The sequence below is a fragment of the Phyllobates terribilis genome, unplaced genomic scaffold (assembly GCF_046119375.1).
Source record: "Phyllobates terribilis strain yellow unplaced genomic scaffold, ASM4611937v1 Scaffold_9__5_contigs__length_417890890, whole genome shotgun sequence".
In the NCBI taxonomy this organism is placed as follows: Eukaryota; Metazoa; Chordata; class Amphibia; order Anura; family Dendrobatidae; genus Phyllobates; species Phyllobates terribilis.
In genome coordinates this window covers 281513398-281536942 of record NW_027362769.1, presented here as the reverse complement: position 1 = coordinate 281536942, position 23545 = coordinate 281513398, and the positions used below count along the sequence as shown (strand labels likewise).

At 43.5% G+C, this 23545-nt stretch overlaps 1 protein-coding gene across 1 annotated transcript in view; it reads left to right on the top strand.

The window, feature by feature from the left end:
* The first annotated feature begins 2877 nt into the window (after positions 1–2877).
* Positions 2878–23545, top strand: part of WDR75 (WD repeat domain 75) — a 94552-nt gene continuing 73884 nt past the window's right edge. The window contains exons 1-5 of the mRNA XM_073647837.1: positions 2878–3046; positions 11150–11279; positions 17082–17147; positions 17236–17329; positions 22108–22232. Coding sequence (XP_073503938.1) covers positions 2961–3046; positions 11150–11279; positions 17082–17147; positions 17236–17329; positions 22108–22232 — 501 coding nt within the window. The 5' untranslated portion in view covers positions 2878–2960. The remainder of the gene's footprint in view (positions 3047–11149; positions 11280–17081; positions 17148–17235; positions 17330–22107; positions 22233–23545) is intronic.

The window sequence follows — 23545 nt, the reverse complement described above, 5'->3', positions numbered from 1 at the left end:
AGCTGGAACTGCTGACCCCAGACAGGGGCGCAGTTCCACAGCTGCTCTCACTGACGTGCAGAGCTGGAGCAGCCGACACAAGGCAGGGGCGCCGCTCAGTCGTATCCGGATCTTCAACAGGTAAGCCTGTCTAAGGTTCCCCCATCAAGGACCCTCCGGTACGCTCGTCAACAAGGCTGCAGCCTGGTACAAAACGGTAGCCAGAAACATGTTAGAAGACATGTGTCTCAGCTACTTCTTTTTTCACCGGCGTGCGTTTAAGGGCGTGATTTCCTGGATAGCATCCTGCGCCTGCACAACCAGGATGCGTGGCTGCCAGACCACCATAAGGTAATGGTGCGGTTGCTGCTTGCGCCCGTCCGATGGAACAGGCCCCCTTGGACCCACCACGGCGCTTCTAGGTCCCTGGCGCCGGCTGCAGAAGAGACTGTGCCCTGTTGGAAACCGACCGACCCAGATCTGGGAATAATCTTCTCTTCTTTCTTCTGCCACTGTTTTAACAAGGTTCCCCTCAAGGACAGGAAACCAACTGAGGTGGTGGAGAGGCCCCACCCTTTTATTCTGTAGGTTTCCTGTCCTGGAAGGGCGAGTTCCCGCTATCATTGTGGTGCTGTCATGGGTGATAGGAAATCAGCCAACACCTGGTGGCGATCGCCAGTGCACAGCCTCCTGTGAGCTGACGATGTCCATAACATCCTTCACATGAAATCAAATAGGTGTACGGCACTCAAGTGTTAGGTGAAGTGCTCGAGTAAAGGTTCCACCTTTTAGGTAATGTGTCTAAGTACTCGGCCTTCAAAAAATGATGCAATAAATATCTTTATTATTTCATGGAATAATAAAGATATTTATTGCATCATTTTCACGAATACCATTTTTTGAGTGCCGAGTACTTAGACACATCATTCCCATGAAGTCCTTCCCGACCATGACATATATATGCTGCAAATGTCGTGAAGGGGTTAAATGCCGCTCCAAAAATTACAAAACTGGCACAAAAATAAGCATCAAGGTGGGCACCAAAGGGCGTTATTGTAAGGGTTAAACGACTTTGGGCCACTGATCTCACACCACGATTATATAGCTAGTGATGGCCAACATCAAATTCTGATCACTCCAAATGGGTTCTGAGCATTGAAACTGGCATCAAAGTGGGCAAATAGCCAGTTTGGTCCAGGCTGGAGTAACCTGAATTTGATGTGGGTCATCACTGTGTGTCTGCATTGTGAGATCAGTGGCCCAAAGTCATTGAACCCTTTTAAAAACGCCCTGCGTTGTCCCCTTGATGCCCATTTTTGTGCCAGTTTTATAATTTTTGTAGCTGCTTTAATGTGTATTCACATCACGGCACCACGCTGCATTTTATTGTATTATTGTGATTTTTGTAGTTAACCTGTAAAAAAATAGAAACTTTTTTTTTTTTAAACTAAGCCAACTTCAGCCCAGAATAAGACACTGGATGAATAAGAAGCCAACGTCAACATTGTGTCACACTGCGCTGTATGAAGAAACATGACATGCCTGCAAGCAACCACGTCACCCCAGAAGCATGTGACGGAAATCAGGTCATAGCTATCAGGAGCCCATACATTCTAGCCCTTACCCATTTGCCCCATGACTGACACCGTGTAGGTGTAAACTTACTATTTGGAGAAAAAAAATAGTATATCATGCGTGAACTGGGCATAGTGCCAAGGCATAGTGCTGCTGGACAGAGCTGTGGCATAGTGCCGGGGGATACAGCCGAGGGCACAGTGCCGGGGGAATACAGCCGGGGCCACAGTGCCGGGGGAATACAGCCGGGGCATAGTCCTGCTGGGGGGATACAGCCGCGGCATAGTCCTGCTGGGGGGATACAGCCGAGGCAGTCCTGCTGGGGGGATACAGCCGCGGCATAGTGCTGGGGGGGATACAGCCGCGGCATAGTGCTGGGGGGGATACAGCCGCGGCATAGTGCTGGGGGGGATACAGCCGCGGCATAGTGCCGGGGGGATACAGCCGTGGCATAGTGCCGGGGGGATACAGCCGCGGCATAGTGCCGGGGGGATACAGCCGCGGCATAGTGCCGGGGGGATACAGCCGCGGCCACAGTGCCGGGGGGATACAGCCGCGGCCACAGTGCCGGGGGGATACAGCCGCGGCCACAGTGCCGGGGGGATACAGCCGCGGCATAGTGCTGGGGGATACAGCCGGGGCATAGTGCTGGGGGGATACAGCCAGGGCATAGTGCTGGGGGGATACAGCCGGGGCATAGTGCTGGGGGGATACAGCCGGGGCATAGTGCTGGGGGGATACAGCCGGGGCATAGTGCTGGGGGGATACAGCCGGGGCATAGTGCTGGGGGGGTACAGCCGGGGCATAGTGCTGGGGGGATACAGCCGGGGCATAGTGCTGGGGGGATACAGCCGGGGCATAGTGCTGGGGGGGTACAGCCGGGGCATAGTGCTGGGGGGGTACAGCCGGGGCATAGTGCTGGGGGGATACAGCCGGGGCATAGTGCTGGGGGGATACAGCCAGGGCATAGTGCTGGGGGGATACAGCCGGGGCATAGTGCTGGGGGGATACAGCCGGGGCATAGTGCTGGGGGGATACAGCCGGGGCATAGTGCTGGGGGGATACAGCCGGGGCATAGTGCTGGGGGGGTACAGCCGGGGCATAGTGCTGGGGGGATACAGCCGGGGCATAGTGCTGGGGGGATACAGCCGGGGCATAGTGCTGGGGGATACAGCCGGGGTATAGTGCTGGGGCATAGGGATGGGGCACAGCGCAGGGTCCTAGCGCCTGGCCGCCGTGCCGTAAGCTTGCTGTCTGCACATGTAAATCTACTTATGGGCCAGTTGCCAGTAGCAGAGATGGCCGCCGGCGCTAACTTCCTGTGCCATGTTCCGCCCACACCCGAGTGTTTCCGCTCTTCATACTTTACACGTGTGTTGTCTGTGAGGACGGAGCTCTGCGGTAAAATGCTGGTGGATCCCGATATTCACGTGATTCAATGTGGTGGGAACAGGATGAACTACCGGAGGCCTCTCCTGTCAGCGGACAGCAGGTGAGCGGCGCCGGGCACAGTGGTGGCGGTGCCAGCTGCCGTGCTCTGCTCCCACACAATGCATGGCCACCAGGCTTCCTCTCGGACTTTAGGGACCATTTGGTAAAACAATTTTAGCCCCAAAAAAGCTTCTAAGGTGTTTGGAGGGAAGTGATCTGTAACTGCAGGGACTGTACTTGGAATCACTTGTATTAGGGTATGTGCAGACGATCAGTAAACCATGCGCTTTGGTCGCAGCACACTTGCGCTGCATGCAATCCGCAGTGGCCAGTTCAAAACGCTGCCAGAAAGGAACATGTGCACACACCCTAAAGCTATGTGCCCATGTTGCAGAAATGAAGCAGAAAATTTCCCAGAAAAACGCCTGCAGAATTTGGCAAGCGTTTTTCGCGCGTTTTAGAAGCATTTGGGACATGCAGAATTGCCTTGCGTTTTTTATTGCATTGACAAGGCAATTCAGCATGCGTAAATGCAAAATTAATGGACATGCTGCGGGTTTTTGAGCGCTTCAAAAACGCTGCGGAAAAATCCGCAGCATGGGCATTGAAAGTGCGGATTACCTAGCGTTTCACAAGCGTTTACACTGCGGAAATTCCCCATCATATACACTTGTAAAACGCTACGTGGGCACATACCCTTTGGCTGTGTGCCCAAGATGCGTTTTTCAAGCGTTTACGCTGCGGAATTTCCGCAGCGTAAACGCTTGGTAAACCTTCCCCCATTGTCTCCAATGCAATTCCGCACTTTCAATGCCCATGCTGCGGATTTTTCCGCAGCGTTTATGCTGCGCTGCCCAGCTTCTTTTGTGCCGGGGGGGGGCTCGCCGCGTTGCCCTTCTTCTCCTGTGCCGGGGGGGGGGCTCGCCGCGCTGCCCTTCTTTTTCTGTGCCGGGGGAGGGGGGCTCGCCTCGCTGCCCTTCTTCTGTGCTGGGGGTGGGGGGCTCGCCGCGCTGCCCTTCTTCTGTGCGGGGGGGGGGTGGGGGGGCTCGCCATGTTGCCCTTCTTCTGTGCCATTTTTCCTATTAAAACATCTCTAGTAGTGATGAGCGAGCATGTTCTGTTAACCCTTTCGGCGAGCATGCTCGGGTGTTTTCCAAGTATCTTCAGCGTACTCGGTGATATTTTGAGTCACTCCATGCGCATGATTTGCAACTGTCTGACAGCTTTAATACATGTGAGGAATGTATGTTTCTTAGGAATTCCTCACATGTATTAAATCCGTCAGACAGTCGCAAATCATGCGCACGGAGTGACTCAAACATATCACCCAAGCATGCTGAACATAACCGGATAACACCCGCTCGCTCTTTTCTAATTTCTAGTGGCAGGATAGGGAGGTAGTAAATCTGTTAATCTCTCTTAAGCGTATATTACACACACCTCTGCTACATGTACAGGTGCTTCTCACAAAATTAGAATATCATCAAAAATGTAATTTATTTCAGTTCTTCAATACAAAAAGTGAAACTCATATATAGTCATGACAAACTGATCTATTTGAAGTGTTTATTTCTGTTAATGTTGATGATTATGGCTTACAGCCAATAAAAACACAAAAGTCGTTATCTCAATAAATTAGAATAACTAACCAAAAACACCTGCAAAGACTTCCTACGCGTTTAAAAAGTTCCCTTAGTCTGTTTCAGTAGGCTCCATAATCAAGGGGAAGACTGCTGACTTGACAGATGTCCAGAAGGCAGTCATTGACACAGTCCACAAGGAGGGTACACCACAAAAGGTCATTGCTTAAGAAGCTGGCTGTTCAGAGTGCTGTATCCAAGCATATTAATGGAAAGGTAAGTAGAAGGAAAAAGTGTGGTAGAAAAAGGTGCACAAGCAACCGGGATATCCACAGCCTTGAAAGGATTAAGAAAAGGCCATTCAAAAATTTGGGGGAGATTCACAAGGAGTGGACTGCTGCTGGAGTCATTGCTTCAAGAGCCACCGCACACAGACGTATCCAGGACATGGGCTACAAGTGTCGCATTCCTTGTGTCAAGCCACTCATGACCAATAGACAACGCCAGAAGCGTCTTACCTGTACCAAGGAGAAAAAGACCTGGACTGTTGCTCAGTGGTCCTAGGTGTTGTTTTCAGATGAGGTCTAGTGTGAAGTTTCCACAATCAGTGATGGTTTGGGGAGCCATGTCATCTGCTGGTGTAGGTCCACTGTGTTTTATCAAGACCAAAGTCAGCGCAGCCGTCTACCAGGAAATTTTAGAGCACTTCATGATTCCCTCTGCCGACAAGCTTTTTGGAGATGGAAATTTCATTCTCCAGCAGGACTTGGCACCTGTCCACACTGCCAAAAGTACCAATACCTGGTTTAAAAACACCAGTATCGCTGTGCTTGATTGTCCAGCAAACTCGCCTGACCTTAACCCCATAGAGAGTCTATGGGGTATTGTCAAGAGGAAGATGAGACACCAGACCCAACAATGCAGACGAGCTGAAGGCTGCTATCAAAGCAACCTGGGCTACCATAACACCTCAGCAGTGCCACAGGCTGATCGCCTCCATGCCACGCCCCATTGATGCAGTAATTGATGCAAAAGGAGCCCCGAGCGCACACACACGCACACACCATTACCACATCCTGATCGGGACCCTGTACTGAGGCTGCAACAAAAGGTCCAGGAATTACTTTTGCAGAAGGTCCTTCAGCCTCCGTTTCGTCGGTAAGTTTCCTCTCTGATTGCTCTGCATCAATCACATAGATCAATGTCCGAAAGGAGGAGAGACGGCAGCTCTCTCTGATTGGGGAGGATGCTTTTTTATCAAGATGTTTTTTTCTTGTTAAAAACGTGTCTTATAGCCTGAAAAGTATGGTACTTTAAGCCAGTGTGCACCCATGAATTATTTTGTCAGTATTTTATATCCATATTTGTTCCACTCCTGGTTGTGATTTACAATCAGAGGGAAAGTATAATAGAAACACGTCACCACGTCTGCATTTTTCACCGACTCCTGGTTTTGACTTACAAATACTGATGTAAAATACTGAACGTGCGAACATTGCCTAAATGGGTTTTCCAAGCTTATCATGTTGATGACCTATTCTGTTCACTTAAATTGCAGCTGTTACAGTTTCATGGAACAGTCACTACACAGTGAATATAGCTATACTATTAGGCTCAGTTAACTTTCAGCCATTGTAGCTTGAAAACACCTGATCAGTGGGAGTAGAGACAGGTGTCAGAGCCCCACTGATTTTTGATGTTGATGACACCTACTCCAAGGATAGGTCATTGATTAATTAGCCTGTGAAATCCCTTTTAAACTTTTCCTGATGCAAGCAGTCTTTATTTTTCCATATACAAAGCTACATAAGGGCTTGTATCCTGCAGGGCTAGTTGCAATTTTTAATGATACCATTAATAGCAGGTGAAATAAGTATTGAACACGTCATCCTTTTTTTAAGTAAATATATTTCTAAAGGTGCTATTGACATGAAATTCTCACCAGATGTCAGTAACAAATAATAAACCATCCAATCAACACAGGCAAAGATATCAAACCATAGATGTCCATAAATTGTGTAATAATGGGAAATGACACAGGGAAAAAGTATTGAACACGCTTACTGAAATTTAAATAATACTTAGTACTAAAGCCTTTGGCAGCTTCAAGACGCCTCCTGTTTGGGGAAACTAGTCACATGCATTGCTCAAGTGTTATTTTTGGCCCATTCTTCCACAGAAACATTCTTCAAATCCTGAAGGTCCTGGGAGCTCCTTCTATGAACTTTGAGCTTTAGTTCCTTCCATGAATTTTCTATTGCATTCAGGTCAGGTGATTGGCTGGGCCATTCTAGCAGCTTTATTTTCTTTCTCTGAAACCAATTGCGATTTTCCTTGGCTGTGTGTTTGGGATCATTGTCTTGCTGAAATGTCCACTTTAGTTTCGTCTTCATTTCCCTGTTAGATGGCAGCAGATTTTTATCAAGAATGTCTTCGTACATTTGTCAATTCATTCTTCTTTCAATTATATGAAGTTTGCCAGTTCTGTATGTTGAAAAATAGCTGCATACCATGATGTTCTGACCTCCAAACTTTACTGTTGGTATGTTGTCTTTGGGTGACATGCAGTGCCTTTTGGCATTCAAAGAGTTCAATTTTGTCCTCATCTGACCAAACTATATTCTGCAAACTTAAAAAGCGCTTGAACTTGCTTTTAGTTCAGCAATGTTGTCTTTTGTGGTGTGTGTGCATACAAGCCTTGAAGGGGGAGTGCATTACTTACTTATTTTTCTGTCAACCATGACGGCACAACGAGAAAGGGGATCCGCCCTTCAAGGACAGGAATCCTTCAAGGTAAAAAGGGCATCGCCTCTCTCCGCCTCAGTGGTTTCCTGTCCTGGATGGGGGACCTTCTAGCTTGTCAGCTGCGAGAAGTCAGAATATGGAGCTTACCCAGGCCGGGGCTGGTTGATTGTGGCTGGGCACAGTCTTTTGTTGCGGCCGGCCCAGTGTGTGCTGTAAGCTCCACGGAGGGTATTCGATGGGGTCTCCTCGTGTGCGGGCTGAGGCTTGCTTCGCCTGCAGTCAGGTTGCCGGCATCCCCGTGTCGAATGTGACGAATCCGGAAGTCACGCCCCGATGACACGCATCGGGACCTCCGACCCCTGGATGTAATTTTCAGGAGAGGTACCGGAAGCCGCAGGGCAACACCGGCCGCTCATCTCCCTGGTACGATGGTACTTAAGGGTATATCACCGGCCAGGCTGGGGCGCAGGGCTATACACTATGACTTCACAGCAGCCCTCCCCACTGCGTCAGCAGCAAGAGCAGCAGAGCAGCCGCTGCATGCGCAGCCTCTGCGCCAAAAGCACACCCAGGATCAACGTCCACCACAGGATAGGAGTGGCGGACGGTCTGGGACATGCAGCACAAGGGATTCAAGATCCAGCCGACATATCTCAATCAGGATTGAGAATTCCACAGTCTCCTGCTGAGAAGTGTCAGATACCGTCCTGCCTCCTGTTCCGCTACCCCCTTTTTTTCTGCTGAGGGTGAGTGAGCTACATGAAATTCGACATTTTAACGTAGACTTTATCTCTCTCCTCCTCTCCCTCTTTGTCTCTTCTTCCTCTGTGTCAGGACGCCCCTAGGAAGAGTACAGGGAAGTCAAAACACAGTGTGTGTGCCCTGTGTGAACAAGATCTGGCTAAGGACTGGCCAAAGAAATTGTCAACAGTGTATTGAGGAGACCATTTCAGAGGGATCTCCAAATTTTGCTTCAAATTTAAAAGTCCTTTTCTCACACAAGGGAAACTTTCCAGGCCCGTAAATCAAAAACTTCACCCACCCTCTCAGATTCAGAGTCTGATGAAGGGATGTTGGATGACTCTACCGACTCCTCCTCATCAGATAGTGAGTCAGGCACAGGTCACTGTTTTCCCCTGGAAAGTGTTGATAATTTGGTTAAAGCAGTCAGGTCCACAATGGAGCTGGTTGACCAGAAGGCGAAAAAATCAGTCCAAGACATGTTTGATACTCTGGAAAAACTTTTTTCCAATCAATGATGAGGTGCGAGGACTAATCAGGAAGGAGTGGGATAGACCGGAAAAGAAGGGTCCCCTTCCGACTTCCTTCAAAAGAAAATATCCTTTTGATGAGAAAACTACTGCATCCTGGAATAAGGCCCCGAAGCTGGATGTTGCGGTATCCAAAGCTTCAAAAAGATCTTCCCTTCCCTTTTGAAGATACAGGGTCGCTGAAGGACCCAATGGATCAGAAGGTGGATACCTTCCTTAAAGGAACTTGTGAGTCTTTAGCAGGGGCGTTAAAACCAGCCTTAGCCGCAACCTGTACTGCCAGATCTCTTATAGTTTGGTTAGACAGGTTAGAAGACCAGATTAAAATAACGCATCACAGGATTCCATTCTGGTCACTCTTCCGATTTTGAAAGGAGCCGTGGCCTTTCTGTCCGATACCTCTGCTGATTCCGCCAGATCTGCGACCCTATCTAATGCTGGCTGTAGAGCAGTCTGGTTAAAATGTTGCAGAGGAGATATACAGACAAAAGGAAAGTTATATTCCCTTCCGTGTGAAGGAGACTTCTTTTTTTGCTCCACTCTAGACACGATTCTTGAGAAAGCAGGGGACGACAAGAAGGGATTCCCCAAATCTTCCTTCTCAGCATTTAAGCTGCCCTTTCGGAGGAAGAAATTTACCCGCAGAAAAGCGTAAGCGGAACAGCCTAGATGGGAGGATCGTTCCAGGAAGGGAAAAGGTTTTCTGTTCAGCGGGCCCTCCCAAGAAAGTCGAAAACCCCCAAAGTGACTCTTTATCCCAGGTGTGAGGGAGACTCTCTCTTCCTTTCAGCCTGGGAAAGGATCTCTTCCAACAATTTTTATCCTCAGGTTGATAATATCACGGTTGAAGCTGGAATTCCTGCGGAGCCTGCCAAAAAGATTCATCTTGACTGCCATAAGATCCTTTCCGCCAGAACAACTAGTGTTGGAGGAAGAAATTTCGAACCTCCTAAGAAAGAATGTGTTACAAGAAGTATCACCATAAGAGGAAAGGAGAGGATTCTATTCCGCCTTTTTTCTTGTGAAAAAAACAGAACACATACAGGGTGATAATCAACTTGAAGGGCTTGAACAAATTGTTGAACATTCCATCATTCAAGATGGAGACGATAAAATCAACAATAAATTTATTATTTCCTGGTTGCTACATGGCAGTACTAGACCTGAAAGATGCGTATTATGTGCCAATCAATCAGAGCTTTCAGAGATACCTCAGGGTGGCTGTAACGGTACAGTGGGTCATCAGGCACTTTCAATACAGAGCCCTTCCTTTCGGCCTGGCAGTGACACCCTGCATATTCACGAAGCTTATAGCGGACGTTACGGCCCATCTCAGGGAGAAAGACAGACTGATCTTCCTATACTTGGACGATTTCCTAATAGTGGGAAGAACTTGCGATCCTTGCCTGACTCAAGTGGATCAGGTGTGTGCCATCTTAAGAAACTTAGGATGGTGTTTAAACCTGGAATTTTCCAATTTGACTCCACAGACAACTCAGATTTTTTTTTTAGGCCTTAACCTGGATTCAGTTCGGAAAGCATGCCGCCTGCCCCACCAGAAAAAATAAAAAATAAAAAAAAACTGGTGTCAGCATCCATAACAAATCCAGTAATGACTCTCAGGAGGGCAATGTCTCTACTGGGATCTCTCACCTCCTGCATTCCAGCAGTAAGCTGGGCCCAATTTCAGGCAAGGGAGTTACAATGGGATGTTCTAAAAAACTAAGTCATCCCCCAAGGACATCTGAAGGGCAAATTGACTCTCCCTCCCAATGCAATACATTCACTACATTAGTGGTTGGGGATGGATATGATCCAGGTGGGCGTCCTTTGGGTTCCCCTTTTTACTGGAGTAATTACTACAGATGCCAGCCTCAACTGGTGGGGGCGCCTCTAGAGAACCACCTGATACAGGGAACTTGGTCAGAGATGGAAAGTCTGGAGTCCTCAAACTTGTGGGAATTACGTGCAGTAGAGAACGCACTGATCAGCTTTTCCGGCAGCCATCTTCCTGAAGCCGTGATGTACAGGGAAATGACCGCCTGAGCCAGTGCATGCACAGACTGGGATATCGGTGGCCATTTCTCTGAGGCCCATGGCTTCAGCAAGGTGGCCGCCGGGAAAGCAATGCACTCCGCTCTGCCTGACTGCTGATAGCCCGACACGGCCCCGCAGCATCTCACCGCTTGTGCTACCACCGGGCTCTTGAGGGACGGACACTGCCTCCTGCGATCCTGCTCACCACCATCGCAACTCCCCGCTGCTGGGGCACCCCGTTCTCCCACCCAGGGCCCGCAGCATTGCTCCACTCCTGCCGCTGCTGGCTTCCTGAGGGACTATGCTTCCAGTCGGAGTGGTGTAAGATCTGGTATGAAGGACTCCACAGCTCGTCATGAATTATACGAGCTGTGGCATACGTCTCTCCCCTTTTCTTTGTGACGAGACCAAAATTTGCTACATTTTTGCACAGCACTTTAGTGAGAAAAATGGTTCCATAATATTTCTCCTGCACTTGTCTATAATTCTTGAAAATATAAGTTCAGTGATCATTTTGTTTTCTTTTTTCAGGTATCTTATCTGCGTCTCCGGTGACTCCATCAAAGTAGTTAGCACAGTCACAGAGGAATGCATCCATTTATTGTGGAGTCACAGTGATTTGGTTACTGGCATTGAACTCAATCCAAATAATCCCCTACAGGTAAGGAACCAATAATGCTTTTATGAGAAACTTTTTACCTGAACAAAAATGATATACATGGAAGGTATTTGTGAAACCACTGCATATCTTCCAGTCTTATGTTTTGCTTTGTTGTGTAACCCCTTCACCTCCAACTTCCTGACCAGGCCAGTTTTTAAATTCTGACCAGTGTTACTTTGAGGTAATAACCCTGGAATGCTTCAAAGGATCCCAGTGATTCTGATCCCAACAATTTCATGATATATTATACTTCATGTTAGTGGTAAATTTAGGTTGATATAACTTGTCTATTTAAGAAAACATTGAAGATTTGACAAAATTAGAACACTTAGCAATTTTTAAACTTTGAATTTTTATTCTCTAAAACCACAGAGTTATACTACACAAAATAGAAAAATAACACTTCCCATATGTCTACTTTACAGCTGCATCAGTTTTGATTTTTTTTGTTAGGAAGTTAGAAGGGTTAAATGTTTATCAGCAGTTTCTCATTTTTCCAAAATTTTTCTAAAAATTTGTTTTTGGGGACCATACCCCCTTTTGAAGTGACTTTGAGGATCCTATGACAGAAAATACCCAACACTGACACTATTCTAAAAACTGCACCCTTCGAGGTGCTCAAAACCACATTCAAGAAGTTTATTAACCCTTCAGGTGCTTCACAGAAATTAATGGCATGTGGAAGGAAAAAAAAACTTTGTCACAAAATCTTTACTTTAGACCCAATTTTTTTTATTTTTACAAGGGTAAAAAAAGAAAATGGACCCCAAAATTCTATCGTATATGGCAGAAAATACCCTAAAGTGACATCATTCTAAAAACTGAACCCCCTCAGTGCTCAAAAGCCCTTTCAATAAGTTTTTTTTTTTTTTTTTAACCCTTTATAGGGGCCTCACCAGAATTAAAGCAATGTGGAAGGTAAAAATGAACATTTTACTTTTTCCCATCAAAATATTGATTTAGCGCCAAATTTAGCATTTTCAAAAAGAGTAACTGGAGAAAATGGACTGTACAATTTCTCCTGAGTACACCAATACCCCATATATTTTCCAAAACTACTGTTTGGGTACACGGCAAGGCTTGGAAGGGAAGGAGCATCATTTAACTTTTGGAGTGCAAAACTGGAATAGACAGTGGAAGCCATGTCGCGTTTGCAAAGCTTCTGATGCGCCTAAACCGTGGTAACACCCACAAGTGACCCCATTTTGGAAACTACACCCCTGAAGGAACTTATCTAGATGTGTGGTGAGCACCTTGAACACGCAAGTGCTTCACAAAATTTTATAACCATGAGCCTTGAAAATTAAAAAATCACATTATTCCCAAAAAAATGTTGCTTTAGCCACAAATTTTTCATTTTCACAAGGCTAACAGGAGAAATTGGACTATGCAATTTATGAAATTTCTCTGGAGTACAGATACCCTACGTATGGTAGATAAATACTGTTTGGGCGCAAGGGAGGGAGCGCCATTTGAATTCTGGAGCATAATTTTGGCTGGAATAGATTGTGTATGCCATGTAACATTTGAAGAGCCCCTGACATGCCAAGACGTCAGAAACGCCCACAAGTGACCCCATTTTGGAAGCTACACCTCTTGAAGAATTCATCTAGGGGTGTAGTGAGCGTTTTTCACCCTCAGGCAATACAGAATTGCATAACATTAAGCTGAATGTTAAAATGGAAAATTACCATTTTTTTCCACTAAAATGTTGCTTTGGCCCCAAGTTTTAAAATTTCAAAAGGGATAATAGAACAAAATAAACAATACATTTTGTTACACAATTTATCCCGAGTACAGTGATACCTCATATGTGGTTGAAAACTACTTTTGAGGCACAGTACAAAGCACAGAAGAGAAAGGCCATATTGGAGTTTCAATTTTGCTGGAATGGTTTGAGGGTGCCATGTCACATACGCAGGCAGGGCCCCTGAGGTGCCAGAACAGCAGAAACCCCCTCATAAGTGACCTCATTTTACAAACTACACCCCCAATGAATTCATCTGGGGGTGCAGTGAGCATGTTGACAACACGTCTTGCAGAATTTTATACCACTGGGCGGTGAAGAAAGAGTAATTAATTATTTTTACCTCTAAAATATTTTAGCCCCAAGTTTTTAATTTTATAAGGTCTGATAGGAAGAAAATGGACCACACCATTTGTTGTACAAATTCTCCTGAGTGCACCAATACCCTACATGTAATCTGGAATTACTTTTCAGGCACATTGGAAAGCGCAGAAGGGAAGAAGTGCCATATTGTAGTGCAGAATTGGCTGCTATGGTTTGTGGGTTTTGTGACCCACTGGAAGAGCCCCTGGGGTGCCTGAACAGCAGAATCCCCCATAAGTGACTCCATTTTAGAAACTCTCAATGAATTCATCCAAGGGTGCAGTGATCATATTGACACCACAAGTGTGTCAAAATTTTATACTATTGGGCAGTAAAGAAAAAAGATTACATTTTTTACCACAAAAAAATTGTTTTGGCCCCATATTTTACATTTTCACATGGGGAAACAGGTAAAAATGGCACCAAAATTTGTCACACAATTTCTGTTGAACATGACAATACCCCATATGTGGCTGTACAATACTGCTTAGCCAAACGGCGAGACTCTGGAGGGAAGGAGCGCTATTTGCCTCTTTGAGAACAAATTGACGTAGAATAGTTTGCAGACTCCATGTGCAGAACCTCTAAATGTCAGAAGAGCAGAATACCCCATTTTGGAAATTACACCCTCTGCGAATTTATTTACAGGTGTAGTGCAATTTTGACTCCCTTGTTTTCCAGAAACAAGCAGCAGTGGATGCTGCTGAGTGAGAATTTCAAATCTGCCATTGTAGTAACCAGTACGTTGTAGTGACCAGTACGTTATGCTCAGCTCCTGCTTCTGGAGACAAGGACCCTGTAAATTAGGTGGGCTCTCATAGCTACAGAAGGGCCAAACATGTGGATGCTAAATATGATTTAACTAACAAACAAAGCAGCACACGGTAACGCTAAGTATGCGAACATGAAATATATGATATTTGAATAGCATTACTGCTGTAGAAAATAGAAATAAATGAGAAATCATATCTGTGTGAAATGTCCTATTTGTGCTCAACTTTTGTATTGGTGGCACACGGCGCCATAAAGTTTCATGGATCTATTCTCACATCCATGAAATTGTAGACTTGAGTGTGAGAGACTCGGAGCAGGTCCTGTTCGGAACCCTTTTTGTAGCTCAGAGTAAGACCTAATGAGTCTGTGTGAATTGTCAGTAAAAAAAAAATCGGACAGCAAATGGACACTTGACACAGATGTGTGAATAAACCGAATGGCTAGTATTCAAAATAAATATCTAGTTGTGTACCTGAAGGAACTATAGCATCCGTATACACAAATGGTTCTCAACACATAGTCTGAACATACATTTTTATTTAATCATAAGGACATATGATGTAAAGATCATATAAAAAATAGATAAAATGCAATTGAACAGCAGCATATAACAGTGTATGAAGAATGAAAATGAAATGCCATTGTACCATGAAGACGGCATTGTAATTCTATAGATGAATCAGGTCCACATAACTTTTTATTTATATAGAGCCAACATACTCCGCAGCACTTCTTTACAATTAAATAGTCATGTACAGACAATAAAAACGATACGATGTATCACATTTCAACAGTTACATGAGGAGTGAGGGCCCTGCTTGCAAGCTTACAATCTATATATAAATGGGGGACACAGAAGGTAGAGGGCAAAGCGCAAAATGTAAACCCGTTATAATGCTATAGTAGCAAGTGAACACTGATTTAAATATTTAAGTTAAATCTATGAGTAACCCTTTATGCATAGGTATGCTACAGATGTCTGAATGTAGCACCGCTGATATCCGGGTGTATGTAGGTAGGGAGACCAGGAAGGAGGGGAAGAAGCTTGCACAAGCTGGGATATCAGTCACAAGCTTATGGTCCCAAACTAGTCCAATGTCCGCAGGGAGAGCAGGGACGATTAAACCAATTTTTTAAACGTATACACTTAACGTTTAGGACTAATACAAGTGTTCTTAAAAAGTACTAGGAGGCTGATAAATCACTCATAATACCTTCTAGGGGTAAATCCAGATGTGAAGTTCCTTTTAAGAATTGGGAACAATGACCATTCTGAATATCCTAGTTTAATTTAACATGAGTTCTGTGCACAGTTTATTATGCATACAGTGCCATGAAAAAGTATTCCTACCCAATGAACTTTTTCACGGTACACCCGCAAGCTTAATTGTATATTATTGCGATTTTATGATACACAAACACAAAGTAGCAAGTATTTGTGAAGTGTAAAGGAAATGATGCCTGGTTTTCTAAATATTTTAAATATCTAAATCTGAAAATTGTGACGTGCATTTGTGTTCAGCCCCCTGTTTTGGGTGAAATTTTTTCTCCTTATAACCACAGCTGTTCTGTGAAGGCATCAGAGGTTTGTTTGAGAACATTATCAAAAAGCATCATGAACACAAGGAACGTACCAGACAAGTCAGGGATAAAATTGTGGAGAACAATAAAGTAGGGTTAGGTTATTTTAAAAAAGGAAAGCCCAAGCTTTGAACATCTCAGAGTATTGTTCAATCCATCATTCAAAAATGGAAGGAGTATAGCACAACTACAAACCTAGGACATGGCCAACCACCTAGACTGAAATCACAAGCAAGGAGAGCATGCATTAATTAGAGAAGCAGCTACAAGGCACATGGTCACTCTGGACAACTATTAGTCATATACTCCAAAAATCTGGCCTTTATGGAATAATTTCAAAGAGACCTTTTTTAAAGCAAGCCATACAAAGTCGTATTTGTAGTTTGCTGAAAGCAGTGTAGGGGACTCCGCTATTATGTGGAAGGAGGTGCGCTGGTCAGATGATATCAAAATAAAACTTTTTATGCAAAACACTGTGTGGTGAAAAACGAACACTGCACATCACCCTGAAAACACCATCCCTAGTGTCAAACGTGGTGGTAGCATCTTGTTGTGGGAATGCTTTGTTTTCAACAGAGACTGTGAAGCTGCTCAGTTGATTGGAAGATGGATGATGCTAAATACAAGGCAATCCTGGAGAAAAATTTGAGGCTGCAAAATTCTTGAGACTGGGTATAGGTTCATCGTCCAGCAGGACAATGACCCTAAACATACTACCAGAGCAACAATGGAATGATTTAGATCAAAGCATATTCATTAGTAACACCTTAACCTAACATTCATGTGTGTTAATGGCCCAGTCCTGATCGAAATCCCATTGAGAATCTGAGGTAAGACTTGAAAATTGCTGTTCACAGGCGTCACCATCCAATCTCACTGAGCTAGAGCAAGTTTGCAAAGAAAAATTGGGCTTCTAGATGTGCAAAGATGATTGAGACATACCCCAAAGGTTATGCAGCAGTAATTGCAGCAAAAGGTGGTGCTACAAAGTATTGTCTATGGGGGGCTAAATACAAATGCACATCACAATTTTCAGATTTATATTTTTAAAATATTTAGAAAACCATTTTAATTTCCTTTACACTTCACAAATATTTGCTACTTTTGTGTTGGTATATCACATAAAAGTTCACGAGGTATGAATACTTTCTCAAGGCACTGTATATACGCATTGCTAAAGCTCCTGGTGTATGCAGGAACTACCATATATCCGCAGGCCCCCAATTCATCCATTAGATTCCAAGTGTTCTTTTGGTATCTGTTGGGCAGTCAAGAGCTTGTGTTCTTACATACATACGTTTTGCTTTTATAATATTTCTTTTTTATACTTTTTACAGCTCTACTCCTGCTCATTGGATGGAACCGTTAAGTTATGGGACTTCATTGATGGCATTCTAATAAAGGTACATTTGTTATCATTTTTAACTTTAGAAAAATAATTGAGTTTTATTTTTTTATTCACTGCATCACTGTTTTACTTTTGTATTTTAGACTTTTCACATTAGGCTCAAATTGTTTGGCCTATATGCTACTTCAAAACAGGACTCTGTGTATGTTATCGCAACTCAAAACAGTGACCCTTCAGGTGAGCATGAATTCTGCTCTGTGTGGTCTATATCCTGACACCACAATTCACAGGAAAAATGTCCCCCCAGAAATGCACGTTAACAAGTTGAAAATGTCCTTGCGGCTCCATTTATCTGACATATGCCAAATTAGAATCCAGTTGGTATACTTTGTGGTGTTAGGAGTCTGCTTACTTAGTTTTCTTTTTTTCATTTCCATGGTTGACTTTTGTGCACTACTACATCAACGTCCCTCAAGAGATTAATAAAGTTGTAATCCAGCATTCCCAGAAAGTTTAAAAAAATATATATATATTTTATATATTATATTATATATTACTCTCTCAGGAAATGCTGGATTACTAGTCTATCATTTTGGTAAACTGGGACTCCTTATTTGCACATCCCTTCCAAAAAAACTTTTGGTTTCTAAAAACAAGGAAACTAAACTCTGGGGGAGCTGATATTTTATCTCCCAAAAGAACAATTTATTTCCTATTCTGATTTTCATCAAAATTATGAATTAGATTTTCGCCCCAACCCTACAGGCGGGTCTAATAGCGCCAAGTGGAAGCTGCATTAGTGAAAAGAGGTGGGACAAAGAAGGATGTACTTAGTGTAGGAACTATATGGTGATTCAGTAGGCTCTTCTACTGAATGGGGGGGGGGACATGGTGTTCGGTCGGGTTCAGATCAGGAGACATACTTGGCCACTGAATCACTTTCACCCTTCTCTTCTTGAGAAATGTAACCGTGGCCTTAATGTGTGTTTTGGATCATTGTCCTGCTGGAAAATTGCATGTCTGCCGTGGGCTGTCTGTTATACAATTAGCACCTGTCTGTAATTGCAGCAATTGAAATGATCACTGATGTCCTGCTGTTTAAGCACTTAAAGGGAACCTGCCACCAGGTTTTTCCTATATAGACAAAATAACACCTTTTTAGCAGTCCTACACATCACTCCAGCAATCTGTGTATAAGCCCCTGCTCCCTGCAGGTCCATGAAAATACTTTATATAATTCGCTTGAGCTTGCCACCTCAGCTAGATGGTGTTGGACATTACCCCTTCATATATTGTGCAAATGATTGGTTGTTTTGCGCACATTTCAGCTTCTGCTGTTTTGCCACCTCATGGACTCTGCTAATGTGACATGGCGGCTGCATTGTATTCCTGTCAAATTTGCGCTCCAAAAATTAAATAGCGCTCCTTTTCTCCTAAGCCCTCCCGTGTACCCAAACCGTTCCTGATCAAATGTGAGTTTTTGCTTCCTTCAGGAGAAAGTTTAACAAATTGTGGGGTCTCTCTTATTTTCTCTTATTACCCCCTTTTTAAAAAAAGAAAAAAAAGTCTATTTTTATACCGTGGAGTATAGTTTAAGTGGTATCATCTTTGGGGTGTTTGAGAGAGAGAGACTGATCCCTTTTAGTCACTTTAAAAGCTAAAGCTCTCAGAAAAGAACAATGCAAAAACAGTTTGGTTTTTTTTCTATAAAATTATTTTTGTGTTAAATCTGCAAAAAACAAAAAATGTGCTTTTGCTGTAATCGCACGGATCTGAAGAAAAAAAACTGCCTTATCACTTTTACGACCTGGTGAACAAAAGTGATAAAATAAAATGCCCGGAAATAGTACCAGTAAAAACGTCAACTCGTCCTGCAAAGCACAAACCCCCTCATGACTGTCAGCAGAAATATAGAAAAATTATAGCTCTCAAAATACGGTGATACAAAAACTTTATTTATTAAAAAGAACAAAACCTTTTTTAGTGTGACACAGCAGCCAAACACAAAAAAAGATTTAAATCTGGTATCGCTATAATTGCACCCATCCGAAGAATAAAGTCATCTAATCACTTATACCGCACGGTGAACCAATTCTTCACCTGCTGTTTTGTTTAGTGTTCCCTCCAAAGATTGCAGTAAGGCTCGGCTCACATTTATCCTGTGCGCTATGCTCCTTGTAAATCTCTGACATACATGATTCAGACAGAACCCCCAGAGGGAGATTCCCTGTAATGAGGCAGATGGAGGCACTGTGGTCTCCGTCCGGCCTATGATCTTTCTGTGTCCGTTTTTTTTACCATGTGTAAAAGTGCCGTCAACCACGGTTTTGTGCAGCTCTGAAAAGGACAGCGCTGAACAGAGGCCGGACGGAGTCGTCCAGAGTAACTCTGCTGCCTCATTATAGTGAATGATGGTTTCATCTGAATGACATTCGGAGATTGTGGATAATTGTGATCCAAAATGGTATGTAAAATGTCTCCAATAAAAGCTTCATCTCAGTCCACACAAAAAGCAAGTGCTCCATCAGGTCTGTCATCTGTCAATAGAAATATAGGGGGCTTCTATGTTACTGGTAGCACAAAGGCTCTGGAAAAGCGCCATGGCTCCTCGTCCTCCCACTCCTCCAAAAGAAATCCAGCGAATTCTGCTCTTCCAAATTCAATTCCCCCCCTCCCCTCCTTATGAGCCCCACAGTGTGCCTAAACCATGTTTAGCTTCAACATGTTTAGCATGTCTGCCACGATGGGAGCTCGCCAAATTTACGGCGTGCGTGTCTCCAGAAGCATGATCTGGGGATCATGTACGGGCACTACACTGGCAGGTTTGCAATTTTCCATCCATTGTGGCTTGTCTCTGGAAAACACTCATGGAGTAAAAATTGTCACTTCACCTGTAGATAAATTCGCAGAGGGGTGTAATTTCCAAATTTTGGGTCACTTGAGGGGGGGATTCTGCTCTTTTGGCACTTAGGGGCTCTGTATATGGAGTCCTTTAAAGTATTTTACGAAGTTTTGTTTTCCAAGAGTCTCCTAGCACTCCCTCTATATTCTCAGTGTGGCGAAGCCGTACAGTACAACCGCATATAGGGTATTAGCACGTTCAGCAGAAATTGTCCGACAAATTTTAATGCTTCTTCTTTTTTTTTTTTTTAAACCCATTTTTCCCTATGTGAAAATGTAAAATCTGGGGATAAAACAAAATTGTTGTAGTAAACGTTAATCATTTTTTCTTAACTGACCCATGGTATAAATTCTGTGACATCTATAGTGTCAATAAAATCACTGCACCCTTGAATGAATTAATTGGTAAAATGTGGTAATTTTTCACTTACTCAGCCCAATGTTATACAATTCTTTTAATCACCTAAGGGTTAAAAATGCTCACTGCAGCTCAAGATAAATTTCTCAAGAAGTGTAGTTTACAAAACTGGGTCACTTGTGTTTCCACTGTTTAGGCACATCAGGGGTTGTGCAAACACGAATTTACGTCCGCTATCTATTCCAAAAGTCAAATGGCGTGCCTTCCATTCTGAGCACTGTCGTGCACCCAAACAGTAGTTTTCCAGCACATATGGTGTATCTGTGTACTCGGAAGAAGCAAATTTTGGGGTCCATTTTCTACTGTTACCCTTATTTTCAATCAGATCATTTTATTTTTTTTAAAGATCTTAAGATACATTCACATTTTAATTTGTTTTTAGAAACAATCAAAACTAAATAAAAGAAACACAAATAAAATAACATACAAGTCAACCAAATACAAACCGGTTCGTAAAAATTTCAAAATCTTCCTCAAATTTCCATTTTTTCATGAACACCAATCATATTGACCTAAATGTACCTCTAATATGAAGTACAATGTGCCATTAACAACAGTCACTAGGATATGCTAAAGCGTTCCAGAGTTATTACGTCATAAAGTGACACTTAACAGAATTGAAAAATTTGTCCTGGTCAGGAAGGTGAAGACGAGCTGGGGAGTGAAGGGGGTTAATATAGTGTGGCTGAAGAAATTAGTCTTTGAAAACCACTTAAACATTTAGGGATTTTGACTATGAATATTGTATACAGGGCAAATGATTAGGGCCCGACAATAAGATCAATGGGCTTTTGAGCAAGAATAGTCGCTGCCCCCTTCACTTGAAATAACAATTTCAGACAACAAAAACATGTTGTACACACACATGAACAACACCAAACTCATCAGAAAGTTTGATGGCGCGTATTGTACATGAACAAGGGACACATTGCACAAACAGTAGTCAGGCTCCAAAGCAGAGTTGTGTGCAGGGACTGGCTGCCATACAAATAGTGGACCATCCTTAAAAAGCATTGGCATCAAAGTTTTTATCCACTTAATATATTGCAATCATCATATCAAAGCACGTTGTACTTACAATTGCTCATTTTGCCCTTCCACCCAGTTAGCTATTCTCTTTTCTCTGCTCTATGTAGAAACAGGAAGTCTCTTGTCCCTGCATTTATCATTCCCCTTTTCAACTCCTGACCCAGCTGCTCTCCTCTCCCCTGCCAGAGACTCTTGCAATTATTCATGACTCATACGGAGAAAATATACACCTTGTTTCTACTTAGAGCTTAGAAGGATTCAGCTAGTCAGTTTTTAATCACGTGATGTCATAGACCTAATGGAAAAGAGAAGCATTAACTTGGTAGAAAGGCAAAATGAGCAATTGTAAGTACACAGTGCTGTATAATAGGATGATTACAATATATTAAGTGGGTAAAAACTTTGGTGGGAAGAGTGCTTCCTTAAACTTATTTTAGATATCCATATACCTTATCACTCTTTACTTTAAATCAATCACCTCCAGTCTGTTTTTAGGGATAACAAATAGAGAGAAGAGGTTACCATTACAGGTAAACACATCTGTATGTGGGATATTTTTGTCTTTCACATCCCCCTATGCATTATCCTTATACCCAAGTGTTGTGGACTCTGCTAGGTGTGATTATTTTAGTAATCTATGATAACTATCAATTCTTAATATTTTCAGAAACTTTTCAGTTAATGTCTGTAAAGCTACCGAAGACCACAGAACAAGAATGTGATGCAAAAGAAAGCACATTACTGTTTGCAGATGTCAGTCAGTCACCAAAATCTACAGCTATTGGAAGAAATGTGAGTGTTAAGAACAATCTTTTCTTGTGTTTATTACCCTGATAAATTGGATATGTGGATCTGTAATCTGTGTACATGATTCTGTTTGTCCCTAGCAAACCTCTACTGGAGTGGCAGGCAATTAATTTTCCTAAGGGGCCACATGAGAGACAGTGCTGAAGTTTAATTCTGCTCAATATTGATTTATAATTCTTAATTATATCACCTAATATTGAGCAGAATAAAGTATGCTGACATCCCCCTATACACCGTATGAGCCCCCACATAGGGCTCATGCTTTAAGTAAGAGGCTATGTACAGCATGGAGCCCCTCAAAGCCTCCCTATGTACAGCATGGAGCCCCTCAAAGCCTCCCTATGTACAGCATGGAGCCCCTCAAAGCCTCCCTATGTACAGCATGGAGCCCCTCAAAGCCTCCCTATGTACATACAAACATCCCATACACCTGAAAAAAAAAAAACACAACATACTCACCTCGCTCCCGTTCCCCCAGTTCTCTGCCTCTGCTCCTGTCTCTGGTGCACTGACTCTCCGCAGTGCACAGTTGACGTGATGAGTTGTCATCGCGTCAGCTGTCTCACACGCTGATTGATGGAAGAGGGTATCTGTGTATCTAATCCTATAATGTTTGTGATAAGGAAATCTGTACTAACAAACATCTGTACTATCCCTAAAAAGGGATTAATAAGATATAAGTAGGCGTATAAGAAGACCTCTATGAATGAGGGGTCTGAGCTGTTGCAAGAGGGTGCAGTATTTCAAGGGAATTTGTAATGTTAAAAAACGCTATTAACCTGCAGTTATGGGGTTAATCTGCAGGTTAATAGTGTTCTGATGCTGCATGGCGCTCGCACTGACAGCCCCTCTGCAGGGAGGAAACTAACTTTATTCTTCCCGGCAGCTTTGTCATAAAGGTGCTTCCTCAGTCACCGCAGTTGAGTGCATAGTGAGTGGTGGCTGTAACTGTGCTCCCGGCACTGACTGACAGCCGACTTTAATGTTGAGTGATTAGATACAGGATTATACATAATAGCTTTCATTACAAAATCTTCAGTTTTACTCAAATTACCTGATGCAGAAATGAGTACACCAACATCAAAAGCAACTACAGTTTAGTATTCTGTATGATCTCCCATGATTTATTATAACACCACCAAGTCTTCAAGTCATGGAATGAATAAGTTGGCGACATATTGCAACATTTATCTTTTTTCATTCTTCAAGACCGACCTCTTTTAGAGTTTAGATGGTGGATGGAAAGAGGTGCTCAACTGGTCTCTTCAGAATTCCTCATAGGTGTTCCATTTGGTTTA